Source organism: Carassius gibelio, chromosome B2 (assembly GCF_023724105.1).
Source record: "Carassius gibelio isolate Cgi1373 ecotype wild population from Czech Republic chromosome B2, carGib1.2-hapl.c, whole genome shotgun sequence".
NCBI lineage: Eukaryota > Metazoa > Chordata > Actinopteri > Cypriniformes > Cyprinidae > Carassius > Carassius gibelio.
In genome coordinates, this window is record NC_068397.1 from 30,136,159 (window position 1) to 30,161,184 (window position 25,026).

The 25,026-nt window shown below is 31.6% G+C and overlaps 1 protein-coding gene across 9 annotated transcripts; it reads right to left on the minus strand.

Annotated features, from left to right (window-relative positions):
- Positions 1 to 24,881, minus strand: LOC127951645 (epidermal growth factor receptor substrate 15-like 1). 9 transcript variants are annotated; one of them, XR_008152687.1, is made up of 12 exons: positions 24,774 to 24,880; positions 23,868 to 23,909; positions 23,644 to 23,685; positions 22,980 to 23,039; positions 22,538 to 22,780; positions 21,242 to 21,397; positions 19,154 to 19,239; positions 18,989 to 19,061; positions 17,182 to 17,281; positions 15,043 to 15,100; positions 9,593 to 9,675; positions 1 to 1,117 (listed from the first exon to the last, which is right to left on the minus strand). XR_008152687.1 is itself a non-coding variant. In XM_052549637.1 (11 exons), exons 1-11 carry the CDS (start codon positions 24,873 to 24,875, stop codon positions 1,112 to 1,114), a joined length of 966 nt encoding a protein of 321 aa, XP_052405597.1. In that variant the 5' UTR covers positions 24,876 to 24,881; the 3' UTR covers positions 1 to 1,111. The 9 variants fall into 9 exon arrangements, 4 of the variants coding, with proteins under 4 accessions (XP_052405597.1, XP_052405596.1, XP_052405598.1 ...); XR_008152685.1 differs by having other exon boundaries at positions 18,989 to 19,076; XM_052549637.1 differs by lacking the exon at positions 17,182 to 17,281 and having other exon boundaries at positions 18,989 to 19,076; positions 24,774 to 24,881.
- Between the last annotated feature and the right edge of the window lie 145 nt (positions 24,882 to 25,026).

Below are 25,026 nucleotides of genomic sequence, written 5' to 3' on the forward strand. Positions count from 1 at the left end.
TTCAGATAAATATGTTTGACATTTATTAAAAAGTGGAAAAGCAGTACATTGTAAAATCATTTTTCCACCAAAACACATAAAAGAGAAACCCATACACACTCACCAGAGTTGACTTCTCTAGCATAAAAACAACCCATAACCTGCTGATTTTAGTGTTAATTATCACAGATGCAATATATATATCGATACATAATAAGAACAAGTTCAATATAAAGTATAAGGCTTCACGTCAAGGCAAAACGTGCTTCAAGAAAGGGTTAAAAACAGATGAAATGGGCAGAGCTGGTTTGTGTGATCTGGGTTCATCTAAAGGATCTGATCAAGTTTTAAAGGGTTAAACAAAATACAGAGTCATTGCTACATCATCTCACTCTCAAACGAACAGTGCAAAACTCAGGCTCCTACAGAAACTAAAGAATATGCTTCATTTGATCTTCATGCATCTAATGAAACCGTATCAGGAGGGAAAATGAGATTCAGGATTTGTTCATCACTATCACGTAATGCATTGATAATGCAGGTTTATATATATATATATATAAAAACAGACATCATATATAATCATAAAGTGGACCAACGGTGGAAAATGACATGCTTTTAGTTACTCACTCCTCTTATTAAACCAAACGTCTGGTTGAGATTTGAAGTTGATCGTAGTCAAACTAAGACACTTTGCAAAACCGACATTGGCCATAGAAATGGGTTGATATTTATTATGAGACTTCTGTGCATTAAAAATGATTTAAGATCTCACTTAAGATCCTCAGCTACAGTATTTGGCGAAGCTGTATATATAACGTTTTAAAGCACAATAGTGTGGTTGAGCGTTTCGTGCAGTGACTCTGTAACTTTGACCTTTGGTTTTGTTGTACTTCATTGGTTCAGTGATCGCGACAGCAAACCTGAGAGAGAGAGAGATCTTCAGGGAGAGCGTGTGATTGGGGGAAAAGCTTAGGTGAGTCTCGCTGATGGATTGAAGCATCACGTTCTTGGCTTTTCGGCTCGACTGAGAGTCAGAGCCAGTTCCTGCTGCTCTTGTAGGCGGAGCCTCTGGATTAGCTCCGCCTCCTCTCTCTGACTCTCACGCTTCATCCACTCCAGCTGCTGCGTCTCACTTCTGAGCGGAAGCAGAAAACAATCATTAGATCATTACAGAAGCTACTCTTCATCACACACAGCAGAATGCATCACTGTAGGCCTGCCCGATTGCTTATATATCAAAAAATATATATTGGCATCTATCGACCTTGTTGTAAAATACAAACACATGCATGTATATAAGAAAAATAATCTGTTTATATATTAAATATATGTATAATTTAACATAATATAAATATGCAAATGTATATATTATTTTAAAATAAATACTGTACGTGTGTATTTATATATACATAACAAATAAACAGTGCACATACATACAGTATGTAAACAAAAACTTATTTTGGATGAAATTAATCATTTCAAAATTTGTTTAAAAAATATATTATATATATATATATATATATATATATATATTAGTAAAAACATAGGTAGAATAATCAAGACATGTTTTCACAAACTTATTTCACAAACTTAATACTGTATGTATTGATAATGTCAATAATAATGATGATGATAATAATAGTTATTATTATTACTATTGTATTAGAGAAAATATTGCTAAATAAAAATATGAAATCCTTAAAAAAAATTAATTTAAAACCATAAAAAATAAAATGACTAAAAAAAAAAAAGTTACTATTGTAACATTTCACTGCAAGATAATGCAAAAAATTATATTAACAAACAACAATATAAAAAGTTAAAACATTACAAATGTCAAATGTTTTTCAAAATGTCAAACCCTCAAACTTTTATTTTTATGGAAATAGTGGATTTCATTTCAATGAATCCTGCAGCCCTACTTAACATCCAAATAAAAATCACATTTAAAACACCACAATATTCTTGATGCTTCTTAAATTTATACTACCAATACACCTAGAAGTAGTTGAACACTTAAATCACAAATAATGTTTCTGAATGTGTTTGCATTAAATAATAGAGTATCATTTAAAGTAGGAGGAGGATGCAAAAACATGCTTTGTAACTAAACGTTACCAAATCATGACAAAAATTATACAAAATTATATATCACACTTGTGCTATTTTATTTTTACGTGCAATTTCAGTGTCCAAATACATACGCAATTTATTGACCGCTTCAAAGCCCTATGTGAACTGTATGTTGTGTGTCTCTGCGGTTGGTCGGCTGGTCTTACATTAGTTTGAAAGCGCTTCAATACAGCGTCTGGTTTCTCTGAGTGATTTGTGTAGGGATTTGTGTGCATGCAGGGTGGAGTAGGTGTTTTATGGTTGAAACAAACACATGCATCAGCTCAGATGTGGTTGGCAGACCCGCATTTCACCCTACCTTCATTTCTTCTGCGCCTTGGGAGAAAGACAAATTATGCACAGCTCTGATGACACAAGAAGCACGACATACGCAACACAAAACCTCAAGCAAAATGCAAACTGCATCTGCACAGCATGGCAAAGCACTGACGCCATGCATCAGCGGGTGCATTCAGGTCAGAGGAGCCACCTGTAGCCAAACAGACCTGGATTTGACCCAAATGACAGATGTTGAACTATTAAAGTTCATTTCTCACCGTTTGCTCCTGATATGATCAATTAAGCATTGAAACTTGCACAGTTAATACAACTCTGTATCTAAAAACTCCATTGAGAGTGATTTCATATGTTGATTAAAAAAGCGTATTATTTTAAATAAATATAAATTGTAAAAACAGTGTAAATTAACTGAAACTGTGGTGAAACCAGTTGCCACTTAGTGTCAGAAAACAGGAAGTACTTTGGTAAAAGCTTCGCACTTATCGAGACCATAGTGTCATTCTGAGTTCATAATGTCAAGATGAGTTTGTAAGGTCACTTTAGTGTACTCCAGTAAGGTGAAAAGCCATTTAAAACAATCCTAAAATATTATTCTTAGCATGAGAGTCATGATTATTCCAGCCGTTTTGCTGTTTTCTGAATTATAAAATCATTGAGACTCAAAGAAAATAATATTGCACAGGAAAGATGGTGTTAAACTTGTTGCAGAATGTTTTTTTGGTTTTACTCGTCCTTAAAACCAAATGCAACCCGTCCGGTTTTCAGAGAATGCATCTGGAAGTGAACTTATTTTTGTGCATTATTTGCATATTGTAATATCTTGTTTAAAGCATAAATGTATTAATGGTTAAAATAATAAGCAGCTATAGGCGTGAGAGATATAAATAAACAGATTTTTATCTTCAACCCTGTTATGGATGGACCAGAAGTTATGATTATGAAGAAGGATGCTTGTTAAAACATCAAACAGCTTACTATTGATTCTAATCAGATTACTGACTACGAAATATCAACTGTATGTGAATTATCAGAATCTGTGCATCAGCATCATTTTTAATGAAACGTTTTCTCAACCGTTTTGTTCCATAGACTTAAAAAGCTTAAGGCGTTTGATAGCAAACACATTATAGTGCTCAAGTTGTATTGACTATTGACTTGTACAATTTAGAACAACAAGAGCGTGAATCAATGATTAAATATCTCTTTAAAGGAGTAGTTTTACATTTGCTTAAAATGTGCTCGTCCTCGGGTTATCCAAGATGTGGATGAGTTTGTTTCTTCATCAGGTTTGGAGAAATGTAGCATTGCATCAGTGTCTCATCAATGGATGCTCTGCAGTGAATGGGTGCCGTCAGAATGAGAGCTGATAAAAACATCACAATAATCCACAGCACTCCAGTCCATCAGTTAATGCCTTGTGAAGACAAGGGGTATGTGTTTCTAAGAAACGAATATCCATCATTAAGACGTTTTTAACTTCAAACTTCACTTCTGTCCAAAAAACAGTCAAAAATTAAATTAAATTAATTTTGGACTGTTTTAGCTTGTAAACTGAGCAGATCTTTCTCCTGATTCAGACCACTTTTTCACAGAGGACTCATTTCTTACCAGGAAACAACAGAGTTAAAATGTCTTGATGATGGATTTGTTTCTTTTGTCTTCACAAGGCATTAACTGACGGACTGGAGTGCTTTTGGATGTTTTTATCAGCTCTCATTCTGACGGCACCCATTCACTGCAGAGCATCCGTTGATGAGACACTGATGCAATGCTACATTTCTCCAAACCTGATGAAGAAACAAACTCATCCTGATCTTGGATGGCCGGAGGTTGAGCTCATTTTTAGCACATTTTCGGGTGTAAAGCGGGGTACGATTCTTACATTAGCAAGAATAATAATAATATTTAGAATAGCATTTATTTTTTTATTTAGCTCACTACAATGCATTCTGGGATTGTTTTCTTCACAAATTATCCATGCGATGCTGCCTTACAATTTGGACTAAACGAGGCATCTTAGAAGTCACTATAATGTGGAGCAGACGTCTAATTAACTTGGATTAAACGAGTGCTTTAGATGGTCTGCAGTGGATGGCATCTCTTACATTAGACTGAGGATGTAAAAAAAGGCCAATATTCACCAGCGGTGCACTAACACCACTGAAAAAGTTTCATTTCTTCAAACTATGAGCAGAATTGACAAACCTTCAAAACCTGGCAACACCAACCACAACCCACTATAACAACCAGCAAGATCGACACGAGGTGAATCTCACTAAACCTGTCAAGAACAGGCAGAAAAAACATGCAATTAAATGCATTAGTGCAATGAAATATGTTTTAATATTAAAATTGAATCGTAATTGCACAATAAACTTAAATGCAAAAATTAAATTGTGAATTGTGTTGTATAATTGTTAAATTGTTAAAATATCTATTGTAGATTTTTTTTTTATAGAAACATATTGTATTACTGTGATGATCTAATGATAGTGACAATTAGGAAATATGCATTTAAACTGATTATTGTAATATTTTTTATTAAATTATTTTATTTGTAAAATTATATTTGTGAAATGAATTTAAATGTAAAAAATAGATTTTGAATGCAAAATACCTGTTGTAATGTTTTTAAACTATTTCTTATTAAAACAATTACTGTGATGATCTAAAGTGTGTGTGTGTTCATATACACACACACACACACATATATATATATATATATATAATATGTAGATAGAGAGTATAGATACTGTAGATATACATAGACATAAATATGATTATGTGTCAATTAAACTCATTAATGCAATTAAAACATTTAATTTTGTACTTAATTTAAAATAAAGTAGTATTGTGTTTTAAACACTTTACTAATTATTGTAATACAGTATAGTAAATGCTGAATTACATAAATGATGACTACTTTTGCGAATAATTGGCAAAAACAAAAAAAACAAAACACACACAAAAAATAAAAAGTAAATGTCAATAGTAAAAAAAAAAATAATAATAATAATAATAATAAAAAATAAATAAATAAATAAAATAAAATAATATATATATATGTAGGGGTAAAATGTGTTAAGTACTGTAGCTTAAATATCACAATGCAAATATCTTCCTAAATTTAGGAAGAATTAAAATTAACTTTAATATGACCTATTAATTTCTCCTGATACACCAGAAAAATAAATGCATTAAAGCATTAAAGTGGCTTAATAAAGTAAGGGCAGTAACATTCATACGTGAAATCTGCACCATCAGTATTCAGCAGAAGTGCTCAGCAATGCAAACACATAATAGAAGCCACAAAGGGTCACAGAGATCAGAAACGTACAGCGTTTACACCCGGCGAGTGTGAGAACCTGGCACAAACATATTTAGCCATCCGTGGGAACAGTGGTGCTCAGTTTAAGGGTGTGAACCACGAACTTTAAAGGAACTTACTTCTCTATATCTCTCTCACCACTACACAGGCCTCGTGTGCCATGAGAGGAAGAGCTGTTTTCTGTCTTAACTCAGAGATAGTAGTGAAACTACCAGCGCCCCACCCTTGCCCTTTCTGTGCCTGTTATAGGAATAAACACACCGCAAACAACTCTAAACAATCCCCTGCAGCAAACACAAGAGAGAATTAGTAGTGTAAACACCTCGCTGTGAAGGTTAGACGCCGGAAGAGTCCTAACGTAAAGCACACATCCGGGTCGAACAGGTGACTTCAGTGCATTCATGAGAAAAACTGATGGAGCTCGGTGTGCAAAACAAACCCTTGAGAGGATCTCACAATCCAGATATTAATCTGAAAGTGCATTGAGCCTGAAACATAATATGCACACAGACACTTCTCATAATTAACAAACACTAGAAGTACAGCGACTCTCGTAAAGTGCATGCTATATAGCAAAACACTTTATAGTTATAAACTATATATAAAAAAAACAATATATATATATATATATATATATATATATATAGTCAGAAAATGTAAGCTGTTTAAAAATGAATATATGTATATGAACACAGAAAAATTCTAATAATTACCAAATTAATTATTAATAATGCATATTCACTCACATTACATGATATATACATATATACATAGTAAATCTATTTATAATTAATAATTATACTTATTTTAATTATTTACAATTCATCCATTTTAATTATATATACATATGATTAGCGTACTTATATATTATTATTATTATTTAATAAACAATTAATTATTTTTAAACTGATTTTTTAAATGTAAAAAAATGTTTTTATAACTATGATGATGTAATTATGGTGACGTTTAAGAAATATGCAATTTTCCTAATTACTCATTATTGTAATTACATTTTTCATTTAACAGTATATGCATTTTAATAGTCAAATTAATTTAAATGTAAAAATGTAATTTCATTATACACATTCTTCATGCTCTTTGTTGATTTTTAATTAAATATTATGGATATAGCTATTGTAATGCAATTTTTTATTATGTATTAATTTATATATACACTTATTGTTAATATAAAATTATTAATACAATTTTATTATGTATACACACACACAATTTTTATAATTTTGCAATATATATATATATATATATATATATATATATATATATAAATAAATCAAAAAGCTCTATAAATTAACTACAATATATAGTTAACTAAATTTTAAATAAAAATAGAAAATAGATGTTTACAACTAATGTTAACAGATGCAATGTTAAAACAGAACTAATTTTCACAAATGCAACCTTATTGTAAAGCATTTTACCCAAAAATCCCTATATTTTCCCGATCTGAAAAGTTGCAGAACTTGTAGGACGCATCACTTGAATTCGTCGTGTCTGAATAAAAGCATCAGCTACATGTATAAACGGTCACAGAGTCATGGGAGAGGCTGGGTAACCTCTACAGAGCTGATAACGCCGCAGGAAACACTGATTCACAGCGTCGACCAAAACAGAGGATGACAACACTCTCTGATGATGTGATTCCGGATTCATTGTTCTATTTGTGGATGCAGGTCATCAGGACCTCACACACACACACACACACACACACACACACAGAGTCATGTTGTGTACACACTTGCACATGTGAAAACACAAACAGACTTTCTCACGAATGCAAATCTTGCAAATACACAAACAAAGCAATCTCTTCTAGGAAAAATACACCCTTATTTACTCTATTTTTACCCCAAAATTACATTTTGTCATTATTTACTCAACCTAAATGTCATTCACAACCTGAATTTGTTTGGAAGTGTCAAAAATACAGTAAAAACTGTACAATTTTGAAGCATTATTACAACTGATCCTTCAGAAATCAAGAACATCTCTGATTATTATCAATGTTGAAAATGCAGAAATCATGACCATTTAAATGTTTGGTGTGTGTGTGTGTAAAATAAAGCTTTTATTCAGCAAATATGCATTAAATTGATCAAAAGGGACAGTAAAGACATTTATAATCTTGCAAAAAAATTATATTTCAAATGAATGCTGTTCTTTTTATGTTTCTGTTCATCATACAACCTTAAAAAAAAATTTTTTAATTGATAATAATAAGAACCATTATTATTAACGCGCTAATATTAATTTATCAGCATATTTTCATGATTTCTGAAGATCATGTGACACTGAAGACTGAAGGAATGATGCTGAAAATGCAGCTGTGCATCACAGAAATAAATTACAGTTTAACATATATTTAAATTGGAAATAGTTATTTTACATTTTAATAATATTTCACTATTTTTACTGTATTTTTTATCAAACAAATGAAGCCTTGGTGACCAGAAGAGACTTCAAACTCAAATTTAGTGAAGTATGGAAAACACAGAGGAAGGCAAGTCACACATGTTCGAAACAACACGAGAATTAATTTTTGGGTGAACTATGGACAAATGAACCTGCAGTGGTCTGTTTTCTCTCTGAATATCTCTTATCTTTCCTGTCACAGCTGTCCTGCGATGAGCTCACAGCGCACTGATGCACTTCGATATCGTTAAAATGGGGAAGTGTTTGTCTTTCCATTATCAGACGCACTCTGCATGATCTGTCATTTTATTGAGTTTGTTTGCATGTGGTGAAGTGTCTGATGCGTTTATACTTAAAACTTGATTACTAATACGAATGTTCAGGTTAAAGATAAATCAGGGGATTACCACATAAAATAATCCATCAGAACTTGTGATTACAATAATGCACTTACAATGGAAGTCTATGGTGCAATGCACTAAACTAATAAGATTAAAAAATATTGCCGCTTATGGACTTATGTGACATAACTATTCAAAATAACAACCAGTGTTGTTGTTATTATATTATGTATATTTTCTAACTAGTTATTGTAATTCTTTCATATAGTTTTTTATAATATTATATTATTATGTTTTATGGCTAAAACTATTAAACAACAATTTCAGTAAGTAAAATGAAATAAAATGCAATTATTAGATGAAAAAGTAATGAACGGAAAATTCTAAAGTGCTAAAATTATATAAAAATTTGATTGACATAGGAAAAATTGTATTATATATTTAAAAACTAATAAAAAAAGATAAAAGCCCGAAACAGAATTACTGTAAATCGCATTCAAAAAGAAGTTACTGTTTGCATAATATGTGTTTGTGTATATTTATATTACATAAAGTTTGTTTATATCCACAAAAATGTATATTATAAATAAATATATTTAATACATAAACAACATATTTTTCTAAAAATGCATACATGCATGTGTGTGTATTTATAAATACATAAATATAAAAGCATACATACATATATTACGCAACCAGAAACGTATTTTCGGTGCGATTAATCATTTGACAGCGCTAATATATATATATATATATATATATATTAAATTTTCTTTAAGATCATTTCATATTTCATGCATCACACCTGAAATGTGGTGAGGTCGGGGTTTATTGCATTGTGGGATACGGTGATCCATGCATTGTGTTTTGGTTGTATAATTTACATTTTGACAAATGTAGCGGATCAATCAGAATATTAACAGTTCAGTTCATAAACAGTATTATGTGCATAATGCATACTACAAAACAGGACAAGCAGCATGCTATTCGTTTAAAACGATTTGAGTAATCTCGACTTCATATGCATGTTGATTAGTGTAAATGAGTTGAGCTTGGATTGATCTGGATGAACTATAGGAGATTTCTCTTTTGAACATACCTTTGACATTTGAGAGAAATCATCGAAACCACTTTTCCCTCCAAAAGAGTCGCTACCGAATGGGTCTGACGCAGCAAACGGGTCTGTTTATGAAAGAGGGAGAGCACAAGCAAATGATTAGATGGAAATATCTAGTAACACACTTCAATCCAGTGCAAAAGCTCAGTTCTGTGCGTTTGCTGAACAGCGCGGCACAAACACAGGTGCTATTTTGAGAGAGAAGGCTTGTATGTGGCCAGTGTTTCTCATTTTCCATGACTTCCAGCTCCTCAAAAGCACACGTTTTGTTTTCCATCTGCAGCTTTTTTTGGTTTCCATCTGTGACGTATGTTTCTGATTAACTAATGACGACGTTATGAAAGAGTCATACAGTCGAGCTCTATCTTAAGTTTTAATATAACTAATAATAATAAATAAATTAAAAAAAAATCACAAAAATATTATAGTTTCACCGGGATATTATTAGATTTTATTGTTTTAAATCAGTATTTATTTTTATATTTTCCTTTAAAATTTAAATTATTAAATTATTTTATTTTATTATTATTTTAAATAAGTTAGTTTAATTTTTTGTGTTATTTATGTTAACTATAATACCTCTGGGTGCAACTTCTATGAACGAAACGAATCTAAATTAATCCAAAAATAAAATAGAAATAGTAAAATATTTCTTCATTTTTTGCTTTCATGTTTATGAACTTCAAACTAAACATTTTCAAACTAAAACCTTTTCTCTTTTTATTTCCAGCCTGTATCCTGTTAATAATTACTTTATACTTATAAATCTAATAATATTCACTATTAAATATGGTCATTCAGATTTTTTAATGGTTTTGAAAGAGTCTCTTCGGCTCATCAAGGCTGCATTTATTAGATCAAAAATACAATAAAAACAGTAAAATTATGAAACTTTTTTTACAATTTAAAATAGCTCTTTTTATATAAATACCAGTTAAACTGTAATTTATTTTTGTGATCAAATCTGTATTTTAGGCATGATGATAGTGTCACATGATCTTCAGAAATCATTCTAATATGATGATTTGCTGCTCAAGAAATTCTGATTATTATCAATGTTGAAAACAGTTGTGCTGCTTCATATTTTTGTGGAAACCATGCTATATTTTACATTTATATTATATATTTCTTTGATGAACAGAAAGTTCAAAAGAACAGCATTTATGTGAAACAGCAACATGATAAATATCTTTACTGTCGAGCGAAATGCTTCTTAAAAAGACAAGGTTTATATCAAGAATGACCCAATTATAAACACAGCACAGGAAAGGAGTGGGTATGTTTGCTGAGAGAAAGCTGAGCTAGTAAAATGCGTGCGAGTTTCCTTAACGCATCTGTAAGTGTGAGACCACTAACAGCTCCGAACACACTCTCTAGTGTTCCCGTCAAAAGAGTTATTTCAGGAGCACGTCAGTCTGCATGCTTCCCATAAATTAACCCCGCTTCCTCGGACGGGATGCGCAGAAAGAGTTTACCTGTTCAGCGAGAGCAGGGCACAAACACAGAGAGAGAGAAGACAGCTGTGTGGATTCCTGACGCTTTTCCGTTAGACTTAGCCACAAAGCGTTCCCTGTTCGGACGGGACTATTTTCGGAAGGCCTGTAGCTAAACGTGTACGTAAAAGCACTATTAATAGAATCAAGTCACAGGAAATTTTGAGGCAATGCCTCAAAACAAACGCTGACTTCAACTTTGTAAAAATACATACACATACATACATAAATATATATATATATACTCTGGACTCTGGACCACCTTAAGGGTAAACATTTTGGAATTGAGATGTATACATCACCTGGAAGCTGAATAAATGAGCTTTCCATTGATGCAACTATTAGAAAATCTGGTTTTTATTATATTTTGACAATATTTGGATGAGATGCAACTATTTGAAAATCTGGAATCTGAGGGTGCAAAAAAAAATCTAAATACGGAGAAAATCACCTTTAAAGTTGTCCAAATGAAGTTCTTAGCAATGCATATTACTAATCAAAAAATAAAGTTTTGATTTATTTAAGGTAGGAAATTTACAAAATATCTTCATGGAACATGATCTTTACTTAATGTCCTAATGATTTTTGGCATAAAAGTAAAATTGTAAATTTTGACCCATACAAAGTTTCGACTGAGTTTGTGCTCCAGGTTCTCACACACACACACACACACACACATATATATATATATATATATAAATAAATAAATATTTTTTTTTACTAATTAATCACAAATTTTTCTGAAATTAATTGCAGTTAATCTCACCTAACATTAAAGTAATGCATTACTTTCCATAAAAAGTAACAAAGTCCCATAAGTAGTTATTTTTTAAGGTAATAGCACATTACTGTAATGCATTACTTTTAAAAGTTACTTTTCCCAACACTGTGTGTGTGTATATATATACCATATTTTTTCAGACTATAAGTCGCACCTATGTATAAGTTACATCAGTCCAAAAATGCCCTCTGGCGGCTGGAGACGGTAATGTTTTCTCTTGGTTCATGTCAAATAAATTTTGATAAATAAGTCGCACCTGACTATAAGTCGCAGAACCAGCCAAACTATGAAAAAAGTGTGACTTATAGTCAGGAAAATACGGTATATATATATATAATGCTGCTTGAAAGTTTGTGAACTCTTAAAAATAGTCTATTTTTCTGCATAAGTATGAACCAATTCATCATCAGATTTTCACACAAGTCCCGAAAGTAGACAAATAGAACATAATCAAAAAATGTTGACAAAAATAATTTTCTTTGTCATTTACTCTACTTTCATTTAATTTCCAGTGTTACGTTTATGCGATGTGCTAAAGTATGTGAATCTTTGCTTTCAGTATCTGGTGGGACCCAATTTTGCAGCAATAACTGCAAGTAACGTTTCTCATAGTTTCTCTTGAGACTCAGTTCTTGGACAGATGTCCTGACATTTTCCTTCATTTCCTTCACAGATGGGAAAAGGTTCTTATGCTGGAATGCAGTGTGTTCTTTTGTCCACATGATCTTTAGCAATCTGCAGATGGTCAGCAATGGTCTTTTTGGATGCAACATGCACACACCACGGTTCCTCAGTGCTCTCCTCATGAACATTAGCCAATGTGAGAAAGGCCTTTAGTGGCTTAGAAGTTACTGAACCAAACTCTTTAGAGATTTCAGTGATCCTCTTTCTGAGATCCTCAGAGATCTCCTTTGTTCGTGCCATGACTCACAACAGATAATCACAGAGATTCAAGTACATTTACACCGCACAGAAATGTAACACTGGGTAATCCGTCAATAAAACCTGTCAATTTTTCTAAATAAATAAGCTTTCCATTGATGTTTCGTTTGTTAGGACGACAATATTTGAAAATCTGGAATCTGAGGATGCAAAAAAATCTAAATATTGAGAAAATCACCTTTAAAGTTGTCCAAATTAGGTTCTTAGCAATGCATTTTACTAATGATTTTTAACATAAAAGAAAAATGGATAATTTTGACCCAAATAATGTTTTTTCGGACTATTCATTAAAAAAAATATCCCCATCAACCTAAGACATACAGTACAGACCAATAGTTTGGAAACATTACTATTTTTTATGTTTTTGAAAGAAGTTTCTTCTGCTCATCAAGCCTGCATTTATTTGATCAAAAATACAGAAAAAACATGTAATAGTGTGATATATTATTACAATTTAAAAGAACTGTTTTTAAATGTATTATACTTTAAATTATCATTTATTTCTGTGATGCAAAGCTGAATTTTTCGGATCATTATCACATGATCCTTTAGAAATCATTCTAATATGATGATTCATTATCAAAGCTGGAAACAGTTCTGCTGCTCAATATTGTTTCAGAACATGTGATACTTTTTTAGGATACTTTGATGAATAAAAAGTAAAAAAAAAGAAGCTATGTTTTTAAAATATAAATATTTTGTAATAACAATATACACTACTGGTCAGTAATTTAGGGTCAGTAATTGTTTTTCTTTATTTTTTTTAAATAAAATCAATACTTATTCAGCAAAGATGTGTTAAAATGATAAAAAGTGATAGTAAAGAAAATATATTATTAGAATATATATTATTAGATTTTTTTTTTTTTTTAATAAATGCAGTTCTTTTGAACCTTTTATTGATCAAATATATTAGACAGCAGAAGTGTTTCCAACACTCATAATCAATCAGAATATTAGAATGATTTCTAAATGATCATGTGATCGACTGATGTTACATGTGACACTGAAGGCTGGAGGAATGATGCTGAAAATTCAGCTTTGCATCACAGGAATAAATTACTTTTTTAAAGTATATTCAAATAGAAAACTATTATTTTAATTTGTAATAATATTTCACAATATTACAGTTTTTTCTGTATTTTTGATCAAATAAATGCAGGCTTGATGAGCAGAAGAAACTTCTTTCAAAAACATTAAAAACAGTAATGTTTCCAAACTTTTGGTCTGTACTGTATGTGTGTTTGTGTGTGAATAATTTGTGTTTTAACCCTTCGTATACCAAAATATACTTCAAAATGGGCAAGAAAATACATTTCCAATCCTTACAGTAGCCTACGTTTAGACCCAATGCAAATGTGGCTAGAATAATAGAATATTTTATATAATTTCCAAAAGAAAGGATCTGTGTGTTAATGAAGAGTTGTAGGCCTCAGTTGGAAGTTGCATCATGTGACTGTATGATTATAATTATTCCACTCTCTTCATTTTGTGTGAAAGCTAGTTCTCTTACGACTCTATCTTTGATCTACTCTCTGAATCATGCATCACTCTGGTACTGAGAAGACCAACTAGCTTCCTCTAACAGACGAAGAGACGAAAAGATAAGAAGATGAACAACAACAAACAACAAAAAAGAGGTGTGGCGCAACACCACTTACCGTATTTTATTTCTAAACAGATCATTTTTTGATGTGTCAAATGATTACACTTCTTGAAAGTCTCTTCTGCTCACCAAGGCTTTATTTATTTTTTTATGTTTTAATCAAAAACAGAGTATAAAACAGTAATATTGTGTAAAATATGAATGCATTTTAAACTGTAATTTATATCTGTGTATTTTCAGCATCCAGTGTCACATGATCCTTCAGAAAGTGCTGATTTGCTGATGCTAAAAATGCAGCTTTAAATCACAGAAATAAATTACATCTTAACACACATTCACACAGAAAACAGCTATAAGAAATTATAATAATATTTCACAATTTTACTGTATTTTCTATCAAACTATCAATGTAGCCTTAGCGAGCAGAACAAACATCAAAAAATCTTGAATAATTCCAAGCTTTTGGTGCTGTACTTTGAATACTAGCCTAGTTTAATAACTCATCTGTGAGTAATCTATTGTTATTCTGGCTTCCTGAACACCGTGATCTGTTTGATGAACAGTAATGAAGACGGTTAGTGAATCAGAGGTGACCGAATGCACACCGTACCTGACTCTTTAGGTTTGGGACTCGATGTCTGGCTGACTCTTCTGCTGAAGGGACCGGCCTGTGACAGAGAGAGAGAAACCACAAGGCATCATGGGAATGACAGAGCACTAACCGTACATTATGACATGTTTCTCACAACATTAGCCAAAACATCAACTCACACGCTGCAACATGCAAGCTCTCCAGGAGAGGAATTTACTTGTGTTTGATTCAACGCTTTAAATGCAAAAAATCTAAATCAAACTTTTGATCAGAAAAATGTACATCTACATCGATTTTTTTTTTTTTTTTTTTATCACGGAGAATAAAATTGAAACGAACTGATTTCAACTTGTCCATAAACATGCTTTCATTTATTTGAGCTACTTTTCAAATGCCTTAGATTTCACTTGCAGACGTTTAATAATAAAACATAAAACCATCATAGAAATATGAATTACTTATTTAAGGTTGACCTCTTTTTAAAAAGCAGACATTTGGCAGAGTATTGTAGAAGTGAAAAAAGTTGTAAAGATTATATAACAAAAAAGTTATGGAAGTTTACGTTTATGGAAATATATAGTATAATAATTTAAATATTTATATTTTATATGTATTTTACAAAACATGTTCCACTCTGAAACTGATAGAAAATCTAAATTCCTAAAAAGTTATGTTCCAAATTTGAGGTTGATTTCTCAAAAATGAGAAATTTTGTTTGGGTGCAGTACCAAGCTTCTCCACTAGATGTCCATTTAAGTGCGCCTTCATTACCATATATGGTTTGAGTGACCTGAAATATTGTTTTTACATACTTTTCTCAATATTTATGATGTAGACATCACAATTAGACGTATTAAGGGTCAGTATGGCAGTATTCGATTTCGTTTCAACATCAAAAAACACATAAGAGAACCCTGGACTTGCGTTATAGTTCACAAAGCATAAAAAAAGGATAATCTATTGTGTTTTCTATTCACTTTTAGACCTTTTTGTTATCGTTTGAATATTCTCCATGAAAATGAATAAAGATTTTTCATGCATATTAATAAATTACAGTTGCTCTGTAAAATATTTAAAAAATCAGTCAGCAAATATCAAAACTAAAGTCTTTGAGCTTTCCAATGATATATAGTTTGTCAAGATTACTTAAGGTTCAGACTAAGATATTACTGTTTAAAACATATAACGGCAAGTGGACCCAGACATTTAACAGGTTAAATATGCATTGTGTGAGCATGAAAATACACTTGCATTTCACGACCTGAAGTAAAACTGGATCCTGCTCTGATTTTCCACTGATGGAACTCGTTTAAAACAATCATTTGTCATGGTAGATTTGTAGAAATATGCAGAAAAAAGTAATAACATGGCCTCAGATTCCCAGGATTTTTTTTTAATTTACCTTGAAATCTATTTTGATTAAAATATCAATAAAAGTTAACTCTGAAAACAAACAAGCATCTTTTTTTTCTGACTGAGTTTTAATTCCAAAAAATTGTTTCTGATTTTTTATCTGATATTCTGATTTTTTTTTTTTTTTTTAATTTAGAAGAAAAGTCAGATTAGCAAAATATAAACTCTAATATAAACATAAATTCTGACTTTTATCTCGCAATTCAGATTTTTTTTTTCACAATCAAGTTTTTATTTGCACCAATAAAATAAATAAAAAGGATGTGCAACATTTCCTCTCAATTATTTTTCTTGCAACTCAGAATTTATCTCACACAATTCTGGGTTCATATCAAAAAAATACATTTTGCAATCAAAAAGTCTGTCTAAAATCATGAAAAAAATTTTTTTTAATGAAATTTAAAAAGTTGAATAAAAAAAAAAAAGATTTTATTTTAAAAAAGTTTTTTGTTTGTTTGTTTTTTCTTTAAATATGTTTAATTTTTTATCTAATTTAGAGTTTTGCATTTACAATTGTATGGATTCCATAGGAATGGTTTGATTTAATTAATCAAAAAGTATGCCTGATTAATCACCCTGTATTTTAGACTTTTCTTCTGATCACTGTGAGATCTAAATTCTGAATTGTGCATCTAGGTCTTTCCATCCAGCATTTTTTATGCAACATCCCAGAATCTGCATGACAACAGGAGAATAGAAACCATTATTGAGTGTGAACTGAATGTGTTTGATGCATGAGCCCACCTTTATTGAAGGGGTCTTCGCTCTGGAAGGGGTCTATGTTTAGGCCTTGAGAGCCGCTACTGTTAAACACAGCCATCCTGGACTTAACCAATGAATCCTCCTGAAACACACACAGCATTCAGCTCGTGTTTGCTCTGCTCCTCAGACTGCGGGGAAAATATTATCATTGTAATGTGTATGAAGAGGGCATCGTTCAGCTCTAGAGGCCGTCTTCATTTCCTGCGCTGGATCGTCTGACGTCAGACGTCACAGAAAGAGTCAAGCGTTTGACAGTAGGCCAGTGTGAGGAGTTATTACACGAACAATAACACAAGTAAAGGCACTCAGAGGGACGCGTGTGTGTGTGTGTGTGTGTGGTTTCCCTTTAACCTTTCGATGGAAGGCCAAGCTGAAGTTACTTTAAATGAGAACAAACATAATAAGACCAAACACATTTTCTTCACAACTTAAGGATTATTCAATATTCAAGGAAGTGTTTTAGTGTAAAAGTGATTTCTAAAGTTAAAATAGTGTCTGTCTTTACCCTTTGTTTTTACTAAGGCAGTAAGTTAATGACTCCTCAATCAGTAAAACAAACAGGAAACATGTTGACAGTAAATAGCCAGAGTTTCCATCATTCATTATTACTGGAGAAGGTGACAACTGGATAAAAAGCCAATTAAATAGTTTCCATGATTACATTTCCATGTTTTGTTTTTTTTGAGGACTGGAAAACACAATGTAAAAATTCCCAGTTTTTCATGACGGATGGGGATGGAAAAGTGTTGACTGTCGTTTTACTTATTATTTTATGTTATTACTTTTGACTAATGTTTCTTTTTAATTTATAAAATTAAAGATAAGTTTCCTTTAATTATTCCAAAAATTTAAAAAATATACTTTTAGTTAAATGTAGCATTGTTATTGCTAACAAAAACTATTAAAAATAAATAATTGAAATGGAGTTGAACTGAAATAAAATCTAAATATTTTAAATAGAAATCTTGCTGTGGCAAATAACTCAAATAATTTGTGTTTAAGTTAAAATACTAAAATTACTAAAACTTAAATAAAAATAAAAGTTAATTAATTAAATTGAATAAAGTTAAATAATGTAAATTTAAATAACATTTAAATAAATACAAAAATATATATTACAAAAATAAAAGTTGGTACAAAATATTAATAAATACTGTGTTAATGGAAATTACTACAACGAGCACTTAACAAGTACTAAAACTAAATGATTGAAAATGTAAAACCAAATGTCATCACATTTCAACTTTAAATAAAAAAAATACAAAAAATTATAATTTAAACAAAAATGCTCATTGCTACAAATAAACAACTAAAATATGCAACTAAAAGCTTCGTCTTATGTCTTTAGACTGTTTTTTTCCTGTATATTATAATCAAGATTTGATCAGTATTAAGTCATTTAGATAAAAAAGTACTGAAATAAAATATCATATAATTATTAGCTTACAAACTTGGTATAAAAATATATATTATGTTAATATAAAAAAATAGAAATAGAAAATACATAAAAAGAAATAAGTTAAAAATTAATAAAAAAGGACAAAACTAAAATTAAAAGCATTTAGTAATTAAAAAAAAAAACAAAACAAAAAAAAAAACGAAAGACTATAATATACACAACTAAAAGCTGAATAAAAATTATTTATCTAACCACGGTGAACCATGTAGTTCTTTAATCTCATTTCACAAACAGCTAAATATGTAAATCTGGTTACTATTTGAAACTGAAACAACCTGGAACATCTCCTTAGACTGAAGAGACATGGGACAAAGCACAGACCACAATCACCTGCACTTCGCTATTCCTCTGTCGCAGGGCTTCTTCTTTCTGCCTGATTTCGGTCTCCAATATGCGTTTCTCACTATGCACCAAAAATCAGAAACGAAAGCTAAATAAGTACCTAGAGAAATGCCAGAGGTATGGTTATAATTGTCCGTGCATGAACTCTCTGACCTCTGCAGCTGGGAGATTTCCTGGTTGATGTCATCTTGGTCCTTGATTCCCGTCAGCTCAACCAACCCAACAATACTCCTGCTGTCCTGGAAAAATCATGTTATGTAAGAGACAGTCATAGTCTGTCATCTACAGTACGTGTGTATAATTATTCAGTACACAGGATGAACGCTAGGAGGCGCCCGAGCAAACACACAGGCAACACACTGTACAAAATAACTATTTATTCAACATCATAACACTGAATGAGAACAAAGCAATAAAAAAACTTGATAGACAATATTTATAATTTCATAGATGCAGATTTCAAGATATTGTAGAAATCATACATGCAGAAACCTTTTTTTAATATATCAGTTTTTTTTTATAATATTCTGATTTAATTTTAATACATTTTTTGTAATTTTTTAAATTTTATTAAACATTTCTATTTAGTTTGCATTCGTTTTTATTTGAATTTTGGCATTAGGTTTCATTATATTTCCAGCTAGTCAGTTTTGTGCATGAGAAGTTTGTCATGTAATATCTACGTTCTCATCGCCTGAGCATAAAGACATGAACTTCAGGCAACATGAAACCAAAACAGACTATATGCATTCTTCAATTCTTATTGCAAATAATTTTTTAAGAAAATAGATATTTGCTTTCATCATCCTGGACTATGGACATCTTCCAACATAGTTGCTTGTGAACTGAAAAGCTGCATGAGTTAGTGTTAAAATAATTAACAGAAACATTTTAATCACTGCAATAATGATCCTAGACTAAGTATTTGCTTATTTAAATCCAGATGGCGACTTTTTGTAGTCAGGCAGTGTATTTTAAATTAATTTTACAAGTTTTAAATGAAGACTGCCACTGTACACATTTATTTAGAGAATAGTTTATTCTTTCAGTGGTTCACGGAGGATCTCAATAGCAGCTTCCACACACAGTAACGTCATTTTTGTTTAGTAATATACATTGCTAAGAATTAATCTGAACAACTTTAAAGGTGATTTTCTCAATATTTCGATTTGTTTGCTCCCTCAGAGTCCAGATATTGCCCAAATATTGTCCGATCCTGTATGTTGTTGATGTATAAATCTCAATTTTGAAAAATGTACAGCGAAAGTAGTAATGTTGTGATACATTTTTACAATTTAAAACAAAACTGCTTTCTATTGGAATATATTATAAAATTTAATTTATTTCTGTGATCAAAGCTGTATTTTCAGCATCATTCTGAAATGCTGATTTGTTGCTAAAGAAACCTTTTTTTTTAAATATTATTATTACTATTATCATTATCACAAGTATATAAATTAATACTTTTATTTTGCAAGGATTCTTTAAATTTATCAAGTGTGACAAATACATTTTTAAAAATTTCTATTTCACATAAATGTTGTTCTTCTGAACGGTCTATCAAAGAAACCTGAAAAAATTATACCTATCTGTTTTCAACATAATAATAATAAATGTTTTTTTGAACAGCAAATCTGAATATTAAAATAATTTCTGAAGATAATGTGACACTGAAGACTGGAGTAATGATGCTGAAAATACAGCGCTGCATCACAGAAATAAATTACAGTTTAAAATACATTCAAGTAGAAAGCAGTTATTTTAAATAGTAAAAATATTTCACAATTTTCCTGTTTTTGCTGTACTTTGGATCAAATAAATAAAGTTTGGTGAGCAGAAGAGACTTTAAAAACATTACACATCTTACGGTTCAAAAACTTTTGTCTTGTAGTTTATATATATAATATATTTAAGACCCCATTTTTTATATTATAATGAAGAAAAAGTTGTTTAAATCACTGATTCAACGACTCACTCATAAATCTACTTCACTTGTTTCATTCAGGGTTTTTGAACGATTCTCTTGAATTAAAAATGCATTAATTGGCAAATACATTGTAAAGTCATTTGTCGCCACCTAGTGGTGAAACAATGCAATCGACAAAAAACGCTGTTTGAAACAATGACAGAATTTGTATTTTTGGGTGAAGTGTCCTATTAAATAATGGGACCTTTAAAAGCAATCCTGGTTTTGATCATGAGAGGATGCATGTCATGCATGTGTTTGTTTAGTCCTCTCACCCGAGTGCTGACGGCTTTTCTCTCTGACGGTGGTATCATCTGAGGGCTCAGACTCCGAGGAGGATCCACTCCTTTCACCTTCTCCTGAATCAGGTGCATCGCCAGACAGAACTGCTCTTTGGTGAGTTTCCCGTACGCTGTGTGTCCGCCAGTGACCTGCACACCAAAACAACAGAAAACTATGTGAACCCAAGTATGAAAGGAGGAGAATGTGTAACATAACAAATGCAATTGCTCAGAACGTTCATTTTGCAAACACACAAATTGCTTTAAAAAGGCTGTGGGTGACTTTCAGGTCATGTTGGAAAGATCATATTTATGAACATAAATGCATGTAAGCCAATAAGTTTGAGGCGGGTCAGTGAGAAAGCAAGCTGGATGCAATAGATGCATCAACTTTTATTTATTTTATTTTTTTACAATTAAACTAAATCTAGGTTGCATGTAAAAGAAAATAGCATAGTATTGTTCAATTTTATATATAAAACAATTCAATTTACAGCACGTTCATAAATTGAATAAAAACATTAGAAAACATATGCACTTTATTTATTAATTTCTAGATGTAGTTTAAATTTTTTATGCAAAAATGGTACATAGGGAAATCATTTTGTGCAGTATAATTTATATTTTAAGTTTGATTTTATTAAATTATATACTTTCAGTTTTCATTTTGATTTTATTATAGATAGATACATGCATATATGTATATATATGCGTGTGTGTGTGCTTTTTCATTTTTATTATTTATTGCGGTTTTTAATTAATTATTATATAGCTTTAATTAATTTTAGCTGTAGTTCAGTTTCACTGCGTCTTTCAGCGATGTCTGGAGTAAATGACGCCTGCTATGCTCATTAATACATCCAACAACAAAACACTTCAATCTCTTAGGAGTCATTCTTGTCTACATCTGCTCCTGCGGTGAAACTATGGAGCACTGATGACAGTCACTCAGTGGGCGGGGCTAAGGTAAAACGCCCATGTCAATCAAACAATCGTGGGAGGAGCCTGGGTCTGTGCGACATCACTCAGCCAAGAAGCTGAGAACGGCTTGATTTGAGAAAAGGATATTATTTATGAGGCTTAAAGAAAATAAAAACACAGTGGATTTTGATTTTGTGGATGTGCACAAATGTGTGCATTATGTTCGAACAACATGTAAAAGTGAATTTTGCATCAAATCTAATGAGGACTAGAGCTCCAGGAGCGGATAAGAATGCAGTTGGACTAGTCTTATGAGTGTTAGATCAAGATCGACAGGTTTACACACAGCACGAACGCTCTGGTGTTCACCTGTGTGTGTGTTTGAGGCTGACGTGACGGAGACAGATTTGTGCTGCTACCCAGAGGACTCTTGGAAAGGACCGGCGTGGGCCTCAGGTTCTCATTTAGCAGGAACGGGGTTGAGGGAAGAATGGGAACGGATCCCGGAAGAGCACCGGCGATCTTCTTGTGCTTGGATGGAGGGATGAGAGCGGATGGGAGGGTGGATGGCACAGACTCCTTCTCTCTCGCTGCATAAACCAGGTGCATGGCCTGAGAAAAGCAAATGAAGTGAGCATTGTGATTTCGCTTTCTGGTTTTTAAGCAACTGGCCTGTTTCCTCCTGTCACTGATGATAACACTAAAAATTAAAATGATTGAACCTGGAGCACAAACGCTTCAGAACGAGGTCTGATCACATTCACTGCTATTAAACAACATGGCATTTTGTTTGATGCATTAATTGACTTACCACTGAAAACTCTTCTTTATCCAAGTGTCCATCTTTATCAATGTCACTGAGATCCCAAATCTACAAAACAGAGATAGAGAAGTCGATAAAAAACATTTATGAAACCATGAAGTTAATTTATGAATATACTAAAGATCTAAAGCAATATGCAATTAGCAATATGTTTAATATTCAGCATCAGTTTGAATTGGTCATTTTTTTAATACTGTACTTTTTATTATATTATATTAGATACTTTTTTTTAAAAAAATGGTGTTTGATTTGATTTAAAATTACATTTTGATTTAAAAAAAAGTTTTTGAAAGAAGTGTCTTCCACTCACCAAGAGTACCAACAAACACAATAATTTAGAAAATTATTATTATAACCATTTAAAATAAGCGTTTTCTATTATATAGTAAAATGTAATTTATTTCTGTGATGTGCAGCTGTATTTTCAGCATCATTCCTCCAGTCTTCAGTGTCACATGATCTTCAGATATCATGAAAATATGATGATGTACTGCTCGAGAGACATTTCTGATTATTATCAATTGTGAAAACAGTCGTGCTATCCCAATATTTTGATACATTTTATCTTTCAGGTTTTTTGATGTATAGAAAAAAAAAACAATTGACCTATTTACCGCTGCATCTCAAAGCTTTCGTGATTATTAATCCTCACCTGACACAAAGTGCCAACTTTCCCAGTGTTTCCCGGATCCACCTGCAACAAACACGACAGGAGCCAAAGATGAACAACACATCATCAGTGTAAATATTCATATTACACTTCACTGGGAGCTCATAATATCAGGGCTTTATTTATTCCATTTTAAATACAACAGCTAATTTCCCAGACATTTCTATACAGTTGCGTCCCATATAAGTCAAGTTTAATGAATTTACCTGTCTGTAGAAGCTCTCATACGCAGGGTTTCCACTTGATAACTGCATAAATAGCAATAAAGAGAGAAAAAAATACAAATATAAATGGGAAAATCATTACAATTAGGAAATACTGTATATACTTACTGTTTATTTAATGGATAACTACCTAATAGAAGCTTACTCTAAAGAGTTACCAATATAATTAAAAACAAATAGCAAAAAATAAATATATATAATAATATAATGAAAATTGCAAACGAAATAAATATTAACATTTGTATGGAAAGGAGTGGAAAATACGTAATTCTTGTTAAATCTTACAATAAATACCACCATGATGTATAAAGTATGTATGATTATTGTTAATAATAATAATAATAATAATAATAATAGTTAATAAATTTAATATTAGAAATCTGAAGGACAGGGGCGTCTGTGGGCATCGATGACGTCACAGGATGATAAAAACAGTTTTTTTTCTCGTTAAAGACAAAGTACACAAACAAAATGCTGGCATAACACAAATTACAAAATAATAATAATGCTCCTGAACAAAATTCAGAATAATTCACTGACAGGAATCATATAAAACACACATCGGTTTCGTAAAAGTGCTTCACAAACAGCTGTCACGAGTCAAAAAAGTTGCAAAACAGCGACCTTGAAAGCGCAAATCAGTCAGCAATCAATTATCGGAAACTTTTAAAAAACATAACGAGGCAAAACGGAAACATAACTAAGAAATATTCGCTAACAACAATTGATAACTTCGCCTGTTTCACAAGAGAGACAAACTCCCGCGCTTTTACGCCTAAACATGACGTAACAGCATTTCCCACAACCAGAGAACACGATCTATATAAATCCTCTGAAAATGTATTTTACAGAATATAATATCTGTAATTAAACTTTTAAACTCATTACCTGACTGAGAGGCGTGAGCGCCGCCATATTTCCTGATCCACGAGCACGCGCGCAGGACTCGGTCTCGTGAACGCGCAAAGCCAATGTCAAACGTGAGCTCATTAAAGACTCATTAAAGATCGCGCCCTTGGTATGACAGAGGTGGTTTGTTTCGCTAAATTTATTATTTTAACTTGTTAACGTGTTCTTAAGTCTTAGGCCCACTAAATTAAGCTATTCTGAGACGATTGTGCACAAACATGTCCATATCCTA

Bases quoted from the DNA above. Each gene is read 5' to 3' on its own strand.
- LOC127951645 (XM_052549636.1), bottom strand. From the start codon at position 24,875: ATGAGCTCACGTTTGACATTGGCTTTGCGCGTTCACGAGACCGAGTCC. The intron at 23,686-23,867 runs GTAAATTCATTA...TGTTTGTTGCAG, and splicing joins ATGAGAGCTTCTACAGACAG to GTGGATCCGGGAAACACTGG. The intron at 23,040-23,643 runs GTGAGGATTAAT...TCTGTTTTGTAG, and splicing joins AAGTTGGCACTTTGTGTCAG to ATTTGGGATCTCAGTGACAT.